This window comes from Gymnoscopelus braueri (genome assembly GCF_963280865.1).
Source record: "Gymnoscopelus braueri genome assembly, chromosome: 18".
NCBI lineage: Eukaryota > Metazoa > Chordata > Actinopteri > Myctophiformes > Myctophidae > Gymnoscopelus > Gymnoscopelus braueri.
In genome coordinates, this window is record NC_137618.1 from 35363693 (window position 1) to 35379586 (window position 15894).

Sequence of the window (15894 nt, forward strand, 5' to 3'; positions counted from 1 at the left end):
ATGTATCGGTAGGCGGAAGTATCTGATCGCTATGCAAGACTATGTACAGAGAGTCGGAGGGCCGGTGGTGAAGTTGGAGAGAGAGGGGACGTAATGAATATCTGCGGATGTCTAAACATTCTACACCCTTATTGTCCAACATGGTAAACCACATCTACCACTAAGTAGAATACGCTATTATGACTATGTTTGCTAACATCTAACTACAATTAACTGTAATAGATTTGGTGATAGTGGTATAAGGGGAATGTCACATAAAGCTGCAGGGAGCGGAGGCACGGAAAAGGCCCCATGTGGATTTTGTGCATCTGTCTATTGCCAATCAGCGGCCGTATCTACGGTCCTATAGTATGTCTGCTATGCATTAGGAATGTCCACACATTGCTCAGAAGTGTCCTTTGCACTGCCATAGCGATCACACACAGTGACTAGCTTGTCATCAGGCTGCTATGAGAACTCAAGCAGCGCTCCTTGGAGCCTGCATCTGCTGTGGCTGCTTGCACAAATGTTAACATACACCACCTGTCTCACAGGACCGATCTGAATTCAAAGTCAGTCTCTCTCTCTCACTGTCTCTCTCTCTCTCTCTCTCTCTCTCTCTCCCTCTCTCTCTCTCTCTCTCTCTCTCTCTCTCTCTCTCTCTCTCTCTCGACTGTGTGTAATTATTTTATTACTTGATAGGAGATGTCTGAAGGAGCTGGTTTCTGACTATCTGTTATGCATAATAAATGTTTCAGCCACAGCTGAAATGCAGCATTGCAGTTATAAAGACGGCAATGTTGGAATGGTGCCATGCTAACTGCCATGGCACATTTGTTCCTTTTTAAAACCAGACAATACCGCCATGAGGTGGGAACTCCATTGACAATGAGATTGTTGAGTAAAAATGTGTTAAACACAGCATGTCTCCTCTTAACATGGATTCTTGCCCCAATCTGATAGCTATCACACTCCGGCCACACATTGTTATGGCTAGAGAAGTTTAGTACTTTTATAGTATTGGAATCATCCATCTTTGCCAGGTTTGGCAACTTACAGTAGCATTACAATCACTGTGTTGAAAGTTAAAACAAGCCAGTTGGCCACCTCGACAAGAAAAAATATGTCACCTAGCATGTTCTTTCAACAAGCAATCCGGTTGAGTTTAGCCTCCCTTGCTCTCCTCCCACCCAGAACCCTTTGCTTCTCCTTGTAGCCCCAGTCAAAGGGCTTTTTACTGATGGTGTCAAACTTTTGGTGTCTCATGATTTGATTTCAATGTCTCATGATTTGATTCAAAATAGATTCATGAAAAAGATTCCCAATTCAAAATCAGTTTTCAATTCAGTATGTAGGGGGATTTCCGGATCTATTCCAGTCCACCGTGAACTAACAAAGGCAGATAAAGTGTGCTTAAGATTATGTCGTTTTTATATTTGAAAGGGTTTTATGAACTACTTGCTATAATGTAAACATACAAAGGCAAACAAAAGAAAAGGTACTGTAACATTTATTAATGTTACACTTGCACAAATATTATTTTAGTATTGCTTAATTCTCAGTGACTGAGAGAATAACAGGTTAAAGTCATCTCAAAATAAATATAATAAAGCCTGTACATAAATAAAATTGGCTTAGGCTAGTTGCCAAGCTACGGGGTAAATTGAAGTAATTTAAAAAAAATATATATATTTTTTTTTAATGGATTTTTGGAATTTGTGAATCAATTCAGAATCTTAGAAGATAAGAATTGCAATTCTTATATTAATCGATTCCACCCCTACATTTTCGTTTATATTGTGCAACCTGTCTCCATGCAGTTGAGGCTGTGGTTGGGATCCATGAAAGGTGGACAGGTTTTTCCCAGTGCAAACATCATCACAGGTGTCTTGACATATCAAACAGAAATTGCCTCTGACATGGGCCCAGTAACGATATATGCAAATGTTATTACTGTATGTAAAGTGGTGTCTGCCCAGAGGTGAATGAATACCAAATGAGATGACAGAAGAGCGAGAGACAGACACTGATGTTGACAGACGGCTAGCACCTTCCGTTTTGCTATCTGTAGTCAGTAACTGAGAAGATGTATGCGTTTCACACACTGTTTATCTTGGCTCTGATCTTAGTCATTCTGATTTCACTGAAATCTGACTATTCGACACCTTCATAGGTGGATTTCCTTCCACATCTGTTATAGATATAAGCCAACCATGACAATCTGTCTCCCAAGTGTCTAGGTTCCTTTTGCCACTCTTTGCTAGGCTTAGATAATAAGAATTCTATATTTAATTCATCTCAGTTAAGCTAAAGACTTATGGAGTCAAAGGGCCACATTAAGTCTGGCCACTGGAATTCCATGGTTTTGAAATCTTAGCTTGAGCGGCTTGTGGTCGGGCTCCTCAGACAGTGAGATTGAGTTAGGGTCACTCTGGCCGCTGAATGGTGCCACAGTGCACTGCTACTATTTGCTAGTCGACAGTGTTCAGGGTTAGACTTATGGTGTGTTTCAGCCCAATTCCAGCACTCGCTTTCTGTTCCTTCTCCACATCACCCATGCAGCTCCATGAGAGGATCACTGAGGTGGTGTCCACGGTTATACTGGCTCTACATGTAAGTCTGTACCCTGTTGATGGACAGCTTCAAGGTTATAGTGCTTATTTGCCCTGGTCCCTGGTAGAATTATTACTGTACAAGTTAAGTTGGAGTAGAGGTTCAATCTGTGTCCCATTACAAAGGGTGATGTTATCTCCACCTGGTTCACATGTAGACATTTCTCTGTGGGCCCCCTAGATGTTTCACAGGTTCACTTGGGTTACCCAGTAACTGTCTGAAATGATTACATCCTTCACACTGCAAGAGAGCATAACACGCCTGGCTTTCATCATTTACACTGTACTGTAAATTCATATTTTATTTGGTACATCATTTGATGATTTGGTCTGCTGAAATGACTGGCTCTCATCAAGTCGGCATTTGGAGGGATGTCTGTAGATTTGTTCAGTGTTGTGAGATGTCACTAGGACGTCTTCCACAGGAGAGTCAACCTCCGCCTCTGGCCATGTGTAGACATTGACCGCCTCGGTTTGTAGACTGAATAGAACCAGTGATTGACAGCGATACACCTTCATGTCCTCGGGGCTCTCTGAAAAGGTCACAGTGACACCAGACAAAAAAAATGTCCATTCTCAGAATTGTCAATGCCTGAAGGTCACAGCAGGAGCGAGATAGAGATCCTTCTGAGGAATCGATCCGCTCCGATACTGAAGGGCCACTTAACATTCAGCTCAGTGGAGCTCATTGACGGATCAGGAGCTGCCAAGATGCGGCTGAGTGCCAAGTCTGTAAAGCACAGTGTGCTAGCTATCTACTATCTGCAACCGCCAAGCCATCTGTCTTAGATTGATTGACAGTTCCCCCACCAATGAGAATTGTGTAATAGCTCTTCAGGAGCTATAATGGCATGAACAGACCAACGCCAAACTGGGCATGTTGAATACATCAATAGAAATCTACAACGCTAATGACTTCTGGCTATCGTACACTGCCCTTGCCTGATTCTAGTGGTCCCCAATCCGAGTCTCTGCAGGTTTACGCTCCAATCCAACGCTAGGTCATTTCTCTAATTAGGACACCTCTAAGTACGGTATGGAACTACTTGGAGAAGTCACCTGCACCTGAAAACCTGCACCCACTTGGCCCACTTGGGCATGAATGGGAAGGTCTGCCCTAATCTGACCCTTATTTTCTGGCACTCATCCGCTGTTTTTGCATGTCAGTCTTACTGTTTTCTTATTCATAGCTATAGTCATTGTCACGGGTTGTCTGCAACGAGACATACTTTTGCTTGTGTTTGAAGCTGTGTGTTGTACACAGCTCTTCTCTATATAAGTCTGTTGTGAAGCTGAATGCATTCTGCCACGCCCGTTAGTGTCTGTCTGCAGCAGTCTGTGCGATAGTAGTGGGTTAGATGAGGACTATTGAATAACTAAAGGTGAGGGCCATGGACCTCCTGGTTCCATTAGCACCACCAAATATTGTTTTCTTTATTTCATTTTGTGGTTTCTTGTCCATGCATGCCTCAGACTCACAATCACAGTTATTTTACTTAAATCGCCATTTTGTTTATTTAAGTATTTACATATTCTATTTTCCTTCTTTCTGTAGTACAGTATGAACACACAGGTGGGCTGCATTTATAAGGATTGATTGATGAAATTACACTTTTTGATCAAACCACTACTATATATTTGTTCTCATCATAATCACAGTAATCCTTAATCATATTCCATCATATTCAAACAAAATCACTGTATTTTATTAGATATTGTATTGATATTATAGCTATTTTCTCTAGCTCCCTGTGGTGCATGAACCCCCCACCACTATTGTGTGGGGTGGGTCTATGATGGACCCCACAATAGTGGTGGTCCCCAGGTTGCTCTTAGTCAGGATGGTGGTCCCTGGGTCAAAATCAGTTGAAAACCCCTGAAGTTAGTTACTTCCTGGTGTAAATTGTGCTTTTTACCCCAGGTTTTAGCCCATTAACTCATTCAGTGCACGTTTTTATAAGCCCAGGGTGCCAATGACGTCACCGACGTCATGAAAAAATAATAATCGGAAAACCCAAGATATCATGATTTGAAGATTTGCTGCTCCATTTACTTCTTGTTTAACATCTTACTGAAAAAGGCTGTATCTCGCTTCCTAAGCACTTTTTTTTACAATGTATTTTTGGCTCTGGCACTCGGAGCCAAACTGCCAGAAATAAGTCAGGCACTGAATGAGTTAAGACCGGGAAAGCCTATACGTTGTTATACCTTTTAAAACCGGGAAAGCATCTGTGTCATTTTAGATGTTGCTATGTATATACTGTAGCAACAGGATTTTGTATATTTTTTTTTTAATGAAAAATAGAAGATTTTCTGAAAACTTAGATTAGGATTTAGAAGGCGTTTTTAAAATCGGCCTCGGGTCTAAATGGATTAATGAATGCTCTGAAAGGTAGACACTATGCATAGTTAATCAATCTGTCAGACGGTAGCTTGCCAGGTACTTTTGAAAACTAGACTGTGCCTCCATTGTGGCTGGAGATGCTGAAGTTCCAACACTGGATTTTTGTTAACTAATGGCCTTTTCACACACAGTACATTGTGTATTCACACGCGCATGGTTTTCATATCGTCGTAAATCGCCAAAATCGTTGTTTTGTTTACTTTTGACAAGTGTCAAGATGGCTTCAATATTAATAATACTATTAAATTAATATTAATAATTCCTCTTAACAGTTGGGTGGATGTCAAACACTTTTATTTACACTATTGGAATCTATGTGTGTAATATTATTAATCCCTTAATTAATCTCAGTCTTAATTATCTCTGTCGACTGAGGGGTAGCCCCAGGGTCCCTATTGGCTCCAGGGCCCTGGGCAGGTGCCCACTTTGCCCGTGCGTTAATCCGTCATTGCATGGCTCCCTAATATCCCTAGTGAAAAGGGAGTTGATGGAGCTGGCAAAGCAAGCAAAGCACTTTTGAAGGGATGCCATTACCGGTAAGAAGTGGAGGGGAGAAGAGTGTATAGACAAGAAACATATGTTGACAAGGACGGCATGGCTTGGAGCTTAGCCCCCCTCCTGTTCTGTCCCGACAGACAGAGAACAGAGGGATTCAAAGGGCAGACCTGCCAGCGAGGGGATCAAAATAACCAGATTTTCATCAGAATACACCCTCACACATCTGTAGAGCTTCAAAGTTGCCGCTAGCTGTAGCAGACATGAGATAGCATATTCATGCACTATCAAGGAGGAGGGTACCGTAACTGCGAGAATAAGAACAGGTAGCGAGCGTGAGGGGTGAAAGGGAAACCGAAGCCGTAAGGAGAATAGTGGAGGAGACAATGATTGAACCCAGAGGGAAATTTAGGCCTTGAAAGAAAAGTGAAAAACACGAAATCTGACTTTAAAAAAAAATTGTGTTTTGGGGGGGGGGGGTCAAGAAGCAAAACAAACAAAAAGAAAACAATTGGTTTCCAGCAAGTCCAACGGACTAACACTTTTCATCTTTTGCTTATTTGTAGATCTGCTACAAAATAAGTCACTTTGTCTTTTTATTAAGACCAGAGGCAGAGATTTGTGATTTTTTTTATTTTTATTATTCAACATTTTTCAAACACTTTCAAGATTTGTCAAAAATGGCAGATGTACAGGCACAAAGTGATGCGATGCGAGCTTGTACATCTGCTATTTTTGAATAGCCAACGCTAAAATCGATTATGACACAGATGCTTTCCCGGTTTTAATTGGTTAAAATGTACTCATTTCATACAAGAAAGTCCAGGCAGGTGAGAGGGAGACAAAAAACAACAACAATGGAGCAGTCCACCAATGCAGATAGGTGGTTGAGTGATGCGCTATAGCCAGATTGCTGCATGGACTTTCAACTTGATTTCTCTCCCTCTCTCTTTCTTTCTCTCTCTCTCTCCCCTCTTTCTGTGGTGCCCTCCTCTTGCATGTCCTCTCTCACCAATCTCTCTCACTCTTACATCATGCCCCACTCTCTCTCCCTGATTTGCACTGTCCCTTATGCCGCTCTTGCTCTCTCTCTCTCTCTCTCTCTCTCTCTCCCTCTTTCTCTCTCTCTCTCACTGTGTATGTGTATCTGTCAGAGAGGATCTTTGATTAATTCCTCTCCGGCTGCCCAGTGCAAACTATAATCAGCGCCGTTGGAGTCAAGATCGCTCTGCATTCATTTATTTTTCTCCTCTTTTACTTCCCCTTTTTTCTCTGTCTCACTTACTCTCTTGCTCGCTTGCCAAAATGTGCATGTGCGTGTCCTTGCGCGTGTGTATGTAGAGGGAAAGGCATGGGCAAGGGAGCGCGGCGGTGGAGACTGGAGAGCGGCGCTCTCCCGGAAAGCACTGCATTCATTTAGCGAGCGCCTAATGCTGTGGATGCTGTGACTGTGTGAGCCTCTAGTTAGCGGGCTGCCAAGCCCCTCTGGTTCACCAGTTGAATGCTGCCAGTGTGTCTGGATGGGAGCACTGGGGCGGAAGGATCACTTGGGTGCCCCCGGTGAGTTTGTCCACGGGGGGAGAATTCTTCCGAGCTTTTAGCTTTGGGCCTCCGCTGTGCCTGCTTCCACTGTACACCTGCCTAGCTTGCTCCATGCTGTGCACCTGGCGAGGGCTTTTGGAACACCCTCTGTCCTGCCCCAACACCCTGGTCCCACTGCTGGATTCACTGTAAGTAGCCGGTAAGCTCAGCTGGCATTTTCAGAAATGGATATATACTCGGGTGTTGGTTGCAGTTGTGGCTTTGTCATGTGTTGTTTTATATTTTTGCTTTTTTTTTTTTTTTTCACATCAAACCTAGCGCCCCTATTCTCATTCCGACCCATTGTGAACTTGTAGATCTGCTATTTTCGGCAAAGGGATTTGTTACAGAGTAGGAAAAAAGGAGAGGGCCTAGTATAGGCCCCCGGGCGCCTCTGGTCAATGAAGTATATAGGGTTTAAGTGGTTAAATGAACTAGGCAGTGTACATTTTAGTTCAAAGCACCGTTTATTACAGTGAAAGTGTCCAAGAGCGCTTCCGAGAGGTTTCTTTTATCCCTGTAAAAGTTGCATTGATGCTTGGGTCATTCAGTTGTCAACAGATGGGTTCTAATTAGTGGGACATTCCATGGAGGAAGTTAGTGAGCGAATGAGGGAGGGAGCGAGGGGGAAGAATGGAAGAAGAGAGAATATATCTGTGACTGTCCCTTCCAGCTGAGTCTCTGATGGGCGAGAAAGCATTGGCTTTGATTCTCCTCTTCAACAGGACTAAGAGAGCATAGGTCTCCATGGTGATGCTATTGTTGTACGGGGAGCAGCAGTCCGGAGGAGAGCTTTTTGCACTAATGTACATCTCCCGTATGTTGACAGACGATGTATATGGAAGCCAGATTGCTTTGTGATCACTGGATCATTGTGTTGTAGTCTATTTGAGGAGTTTTACTGCAAAATGAGAGAGCTGCAATTTGAGGAACTTTGAAAAAACCCATTGGAAGCGCACATAACTGAAAAAGACATACAGTAAGGTGTACATTTACAGGTACACTGTTATTCACTAATGCACTTTTGGGTTGTAATGGGTTAAATGGGGGGTTCACTCCGGAAATGGACATTCGAAAACAATCACTTGCAGCATATATTTTTTGTTGATCTGCATTGACATCCAGATCTGATGTCCAGCTTGCAAAAAAAGGTTGTGGCACTGAGTAATGAGGCTGTGGCTGCCGTCCTGTAGTAATGAAATTGCAGTGTGTGTTTTTTTGTATAGTATGCAATTTCCTGAGACCTCCAGGTTGTTGGGTGTATTATGCGTGCGTCTAGGTGTGTCTAAAATGTGAACTTTCTGAAACCTCAACAGTCCAAGAGCCTTTCTGTAGTTTTATCAGTTGTTTTGGTTGTTCACCCATAGTAGTGTCCACGGGGACAGACCTCTCACTGCCATACTCTGCCTAGCTGTCAGCTTGGATCAGTAGAATTAGTGTTTTTTGGGGGGGAGAGATGCTGTTCTCCTATCTGCCCTACTCATACCTGCACAGAGACCACCTCCAGGGAACTACAAATGCCAGGTCATCCTGCTCCACCTCTCCTCCACTCTCCTCTGTTCAGTGATGGCAAATGCCACATCCAATCTGGTTCTGTCTGGCTTCCATCTTTCCCTTAACCCATTAAGACCAGGAACACATCTGTGTGTCATTTTAAGATTTCTTTGGGCTATTCAAAAATACCAGATCTACAAGCTCATAGCGCGGCACCGCGCTATGAGCTTGTAGATCTGCTATTTTTGAAAAATCGTGAAAATGTGTGCATTTTTTTAATGTATATATTTTTAAAGCATTTGTAACTCAAATCTTTGCTTCTGGGGGATTCTACAAATGTCTTTCAAATCCTAACAGTTTTTTGAAAAACCTTTTCATGTCAAGGACCCCCAAAATTATATGTATTTGGCCTCGGACCCCCATCTCAAAATATGTTGTTCCAGGGAACCCCAGAAGCAAAGATTTGAGTAAAAAAAATTGCCTTAAAAAATATATATATTCAAAGATTTGCAAAAAAACACGATTTTACAAAAATGGCAGATCTACAAGCTCATAGCACGGCACTCGGTGCCGCACTATGAGCTTGTATATCTGCTATTTTTGAATAGCCCAATAGAAATCTTAAAATGACACAGACGCGTTCCCGGTCTGAATGGGTTAACAGAAGTTTGTTCTAGACAAAAATGCATCTAATACTTCCCTGTCTGACTTTATCACTCTCTGGTCTCTCTCCCTTTCTGTGTGCAGCCACCAGTTCCACCAAGCTAGAAGACTTGAGCTTTCTTGATGAACAGCGCAACACACCCTTGCGGACGTCCATTCGCCTACCCTGGCATAACACAGGAGGAAGGCCACCTCAGGACTCCAAAGGTAACAAGGCTATGTCTTCTATCTTTACAGATGAAATACTGGTTAAACACCCTGGAGAATAGGCTACTGCTGCACTTCTCCCCAGTTATAGAGACACTTACAAATAACATATTCTTTGATCAGCGATGAATCAAATGTAAAACCTGTTTGTATTTGAGTTAGCTTGTCACAATAGACTGTCAGCGCTCCGTAATGCATACAAAAGCAAAACGAGTCTGGAATCACAGGTTAGCTGTAAACCTCATCCCAACTGCTTGTTAGACCGTTTTCAATTTACAAGGCATTTAGAAAACGCTCTTATGCAGAGCAACAGTTAAGTTATGTGTCTATTCGCCAATGTACAACCCATTAGACTTTGCATTAAAGGCATCTGGGATGGTTAAGATTGTATAAAGACTTAAAACCCAGTCCAATTTGACCTTACTAGTAATAAAGTGCAAGTGCACTGCAGGTCATCTCCAGTGCACATACAACTTTTTGAAAGGAAACAATTGTGCACAAACCACAAAGTGCACCTGCAGTAAAAAGGTGACTGGTAATACAAATATTTAACATTTTAACATATTAAAGATTACTTGGATGAGAGTTCAAATATAAATATGAGATTTTAATGGAATTGTAGGGAATGTTTTGGTTGTCCTTGTTTACCCTTTTGTTCACAGCAAAGAAATCCCACAGTTAATATTTGATTAGAACATGAATAATTTAACATCACACCATTAGATACTCTAACAATTTGACCCTCTTCTTAAGCCTCCATCAGCACAGCGCTGTTAGCAGTACATCAATGGTTCAGTTTTCACATCCCTGAGGATGGATCAAGCACTGCTGTTGTTCATAAGTTCACAATTTATGCATGGCCTCCCAGACTGTGGTTTTTGTACTGTATGTATGCATAGGTCTTTCCACTCACCTCTCTTAATGCCTTTGGATAGACAAGCTGGATGCTGCATAATGTACTGGTCAGAAAGTCAACTCCAGGCTGGAGACCGTCTCTATAGTCTGCAGTGTTGATTTGAAGTGTGGTGCCTTTTTCTACTTTGCTACAGAAGAGGGAGTGTGGGCGAGAGCCCCCCTCTGCTAGCCTCTACTGCCTAACAATGTAGGCAGTTTTTACAGGCAACATTTGATAAACTTTGCATGAAATCTTTAAATGTATGGGGGGGAAAAAATATATATCTGATTATCTGCACTGAAAAGGTGTTTTATATTTGCCTGGCCTTCTTCAACAACAATACTTTACTGTACAAACCAAGGGTTGGTCTGTTCTCAGAGTTGAGATACTGTCACACATATTGTAGTTGAACAGCTGCAAAGAGGTGCCTAACCCACTCTTTTTTGTGTTATTGGTAGACAGTAAAATCCTGAGCATAACTCTTACTCTCTAAGTCGAATTAGTGCTCAGAATGTTAATGTTCTATTTAACCTTATTTTAACGGGTTGTGGGTGTTTTAATGGCACAAATGGCATTAATATAATTTAACATCAGTTGATTAACTTGGGATTATTATATCATTGCTGTCGGGGGGAAACCTCATATTTCCAAAACTGTGATTATTATTATTTTATAAACTTTGATATCATACTGTTTAGACTGATGATAGGTTCTTGGTTTACCTATGATGCTAGATTGCTATTTCTACGCTTTTGAGGTTTTACCTCGTGTTTACCTTGCTTAGTGTAAATCGCTCTGAATTAAGAGCGTCTGCTAAATGCCTAAATTGAAAATTGTCACATTTCAGGATTCAAATTCAAGGAAGGCCAAAAACAGCAGATCTAGCTCAAAACGTTTGGAGCTGGTAGATTGGCTATTTTTGCTACTTTTGTGTGACACTGTTGTATGAAATAGGGAAATTACGGAGGGAAAAAAGGTTAAAATATGGACATAAGAGGTTTCTGCCCGACAGCAGCGATATTCATTCAGCAGTGGACCGTCTTTCGGTCTTACAGACTTGTCTATCTAACATGATAGTGCAGCTAGACAGAAAAAGACAATTACAAGTCTTTTGAATCCACAGGAGTGCTGAATCAGTGTTAGAACAAAATTGCTGATCTAGCGGATAGTGTCACTTCATAGCACTCTTGGTGTCGTCTGTTTTGTCATTCTCAAGAAATATATTTTCTACCTTTTGAGAAAATGATATTTATAGATGTGACTAACTTGGAATGGAATCCTCTCAGCATACAGTAAATCTCAAGTAAACCAGTATAATATTGAACAACTGAATCAGAATAATGCTGGAGATTCATTATGTGGTAATTAACATTCTATGTCAAGGTGTAAAGCCTTTAAAACAGGTAAATCTATGAGCAAGATGTCAAAACATAAAAAAAAAAGATTGGGTTTATAAAGAATGAGGTTATGCCTTCAGTATTCTCTGTGTGTCATGATTCATGACAGTTTTGTTGGAATAAATCTTTTAACCATTGCCACGTGTGCCTTAGAACACATGAGATATACTAAAAAAATATGTTTTCCAGCTTGAGGCATCCATATCAAAGTGAAACAGACAAGCATGTGAAACAGACAAACATGTACAGTGAAGCACATCTGTGTGATTTTGGAGAGGTCTATTTGGGTGTACCTCCGACAACTAAAAGTGACAAAAATAGCACAAAGACGAGGGCGTCGCCATACACTGTTTGACCTGGTCTAAACAGGTGGGCGGCAGACAGCGCAAATCATGTTTCATGTTGACACCAAATTAAGTGCATGCAGGCAAGGACAACAAAACACCACTGTGCTTCAGAAAATTGATTAATTATTTCAACAACAAAGCATAATAGAAGAAAATGTCCCCAGCACAAAGTGACGCCCCTGCATGCGCCTTCCTTAAATACTTGGGCATAGCAAGTGGGCAGTGGTACACAGTAAAATCCTCCGTGTTCATTCTGAAAGTAATACAAATTTGTAATTCTCGTAAAAATAGATAAATTAACAGGATTTTACTGTGTAAAATATATGAATGATGAAATTATTCCAGAGAGAAATGAATTTCTGGCTGGCGAGAGCCAGCCTGGCTATCAGTAGTCAACGCTCAGCCTCAGGTTTTCCACCCTGAGAAATGTCGAATGTCAGATTTATTGCATCATTCATTTTGTTGAAGCCCCCTCCGACCGAGGAGGCAGAGGTGCAAACACATGAAAGGTGGGCATCGATTAATTCCAAACAGCGCGCTGAAGTGTCTTTATAAATAATGATTTGCCTGTGTGAATATTAAACTGTCCAGGTTCTGTAATCCAACATTGGAAAGTAATGATGCAACATGCAGTACATGCCTTCTATAAATGACTTGTTTCCTTTCCTTTCTCTCCTCCTCCAGCCCGCTTTGCACCCTACAAGCCCGTGGACATCATGCTCAAGCCTCTGTTGTTCGAGGTGCCCAGCATCACCACAGACTCCGTGTTCGTGGGCCGCGATTGGCTCTTTCAGCAACTGGAAGACGTCTTGAGGGCCAGCGAGTCTGCAGACAACCGCGGTGCCATTGTGGTGGGCAGTGTGGGCTACGGCAAAACAGCCATCATCTCCCGGCTAGTAGCGCTCAGTTGCCACGGTGGCCGCATGCGTCAGATCGCCTCCAACAGTCCTAGTGCCTCCCCCAAAAGTAATACTTTGATATGTCAGTGCTATTAATGACTCAGTGACTCTTTGTTTTTAGACTATAGCATTGTGATGCAATACCGTAATACTGTAATATTTTATTGTTGCAGTTTGACATACTTGCCAGATGTCTTTGTCAAATGCCTGTCAAAGCTCTGCAGGAACTGTTAATCTGTCCTCGACCTATGTGGGCTAATCTGCGTTATCCTCAATTCACTGATTCATGAGCAACATACGTATACAGTAAAATGAGTAAAAAATATAAGCTGTCAGGGAGTTATATAAATCAGATTTGATAGTTGCATCATTTAAAATGAGGTCAAATCCATCTGAAATATTCACTTGAGTTGAGCTGGAGCAACAATACTCCATGTAAGCAAATTTTAGCAGTCAAATGTCATATATTTGCGTTTATAAATATTATATCAGTCTGTATAGGAATAACTTTGGGATTGATTGAATTATTGCATGAGATGAAGTCATCACTACAAGTTGGTAAAATGGAATTGCACATTTATTCCTTTAAAAGTACAATTGCATGTCACACTGATAATTAATATTAAGCGGTGAAATGTGTAAAAATGTTGTTCATATTTATTCAGTTTTATAATTGAGAAAGTCAGCAAACAAACACTGTGTTGTCTTGGTAATCACTTTCTTGGCCAACAAACAGCAGCTGCAGTTTATTACTATAGTTATGGTTACACACACTTTCTTTTTTGTAGTTTTAGGTATCACGATATGTGATTATTAAAGGACACCTAGCAGCTAATCAGACAAGACATTTCTGTCGCCATGGTATAATCCTGTTGTCATTATGGCCTCCTTATATTACAAGTTTTGATGTTTTGTGCACATGACTCATAGTTTTTCTGTATGTTTGCAAGGTGGAGGAGAACCAAACGCAGAGCTCCCTCTAAGCCAGCCTCCACAGCCCACTCCACCACCCAGTGCCACTAATACCCTGAGGAACAGCAACAGCTGTCCTGGGACCCCTGAGATCCAGAGGCGAAGGGAGGAGGCCGTCAAGCGCCTGGCTGCCAAGGTAGAACATTATTAACCATTATTCAACCCTATATAGCATATAGGTTCTCAAAACTATTTCATGTCAAGGACCCCCAAATTAATATGCATTTAGCCGTGGACCCCCATCTGAAAATATTTTGTGCCAGGGACCCCCATACAAGATTTGTGTAGTTAAAATGTTTGAAAAATATTCCGATCTACAAGCTGAGCTCGGAGATCGTCTATTTTCAAATAGCTGAAGTATAAAATGGGGTTGAAGTGGTTAAACATGATTTTGATGCTATATTACTCATTTAGCTGGGGACCCCCTGGAACCCCCTCAAGGACCCCTGGGGGTCCCTGGACCCCACTTTGACAACCACTGCCCTATGTACTTTGTTGACTGCGGTCCCCCAGGGCTCTATCCTTGGCCCACTGCATTCTTCCTTCTCACCAAATGTCTTTAAAAAAATTGCAGGTCTACAAGCTTGTAGATCGGCTATTTTCCCCCAAAAGTTTGACTCTCAATAGAGGCGCTAGGGTTCTTGTGATTAAGGACCCCACCCCCCCACACACACACACACACTTCCAAAAGCATACTCAGAGGCACTGCTGAACATCTGACATTTTAATAGCCTTTAGTAGATCCTTGGGTTGTCCCTGTGTGTGATAAAAGTCCAAATATTGGCAGAATCTGCTTTGTTCGCGTTCGTTTATGTGATTTTAACACCTGTTTTGCCATACAAAGAAAGTGAATGGAATCACTACCTCTGGTTGCTTGCTCCCAGAGCACAAAAACAACAGATAGAAATGATCGACTATGAACCTCATTCTCTTTAACATTTTAGTCCAATTTGGGGCAATTACAATTTCAATCAATGAAAAAATTCTGTGTTTACAATACAAAGAGTACTGATTGATGAATTATAATATAGAATATAGATTGTTTGGGATGTTACAGACTCCTTGAGGGAAATCAAACAACCTTTTCAGGTTCTTACAAATTAAAAGTTTCATTGGACTAGATATAGCAACACATTCATTATTGGAGGAGGCCAGGCTATCAAAAGGATTGTACAGGAAAAATCATAATCTCTGTATTTTATGACTTACTCTATATCTGGGTACGTACTCTGAGCCCTCCAATGTAAACAGACCAAATATTGGTAATGGTTAAAAGAGCTGTCTATGTTTGTCTTTGGAAAAGATCACTTACTCTATTAAGGGAAAACTTAATAGAGTTATTCCCTTGATGAGAGGGTCCCTTTATTAGCTATTTAGAAAGCACTGATTTGGAAAGGACACTGGGTCAGTAGAGTAACTTGAGAACTTACAAGCCTGTCTACTATGTACAGGAGGGACTGATATGCCTTGTGATATGTGGACTGTATGGTAGGACGAAGTAATTTGGAATTACTGACAGAAACATTTTTGATTTGATTGTTTGCTGTCTTAATTCATGTTGTTGATTTTTGTCCTTTATATTGTGGTTTCATCTTGTGTCATCATAATGCGTTTATTGTGATTGTCTATTTTTTATTATAATTGAAAATGCCCATACAATACAAGGTGCAACGTCACTTTAAAAACACACATTAAAGCCTTTGTTTGTGCACCAACTGATTTTATAACAAATCTGTCTTATGTCTGATGAAATACAATATATTTTGTGTTGTTTTTGTGGGAGTCAATCGGATATAGATTTGGGTGGTCTGGTGTCCACTTTACACTCAACATTTCCTGGGGAGATGAGGTCCTTTTCTTCTCCCACAATATATCTCCTTCATCTCCTCCCCGCTGACTTGTTGAGTGATATTGTCCCCGGTGTTGCAGGCGTTCATGTTGTACAATGT

General features: G+C 41.4%; 1 protein-coding gene across 8 annotated transcripts in view; it reads left to right on the forward strand.

The window, feature by feature from the left end:
* tanc1b (tetratricopeptide repeat, ankyrin repeat and coiled-coil containing 1b) overlaps nucleotides 1–15894 on the forward strand; it is a gene marked incomplete at its 3' end in the record, with an annotated part of 133343 nt that overhangs the window by 75091 nt on the left and 42358 nt on the right. For all 8 annotated transcript variants that reach the window (XR_013934948.1, XR_013934949.1, XR_013934950.1 and 5 more), the window contains exons 8-10: nucleotides 9313–9435; nucleotides 12759–13040; nucleotides 13924–14081. Coding sequence is in view for 5 of the 8 variants with exons in the window: in XM_080456950.1 (XP_080313076.1) it covers nucleotides 9313–9435; nucleotides 12759–13040; nucleotides 13924–14081 (563 nt within the window). The remainder of the gene's footprint in view (nucleotides 1–9312; nucleotides 9436–12758; nucleotides 13041–13923; nucleotides 14082–15894) is intronic.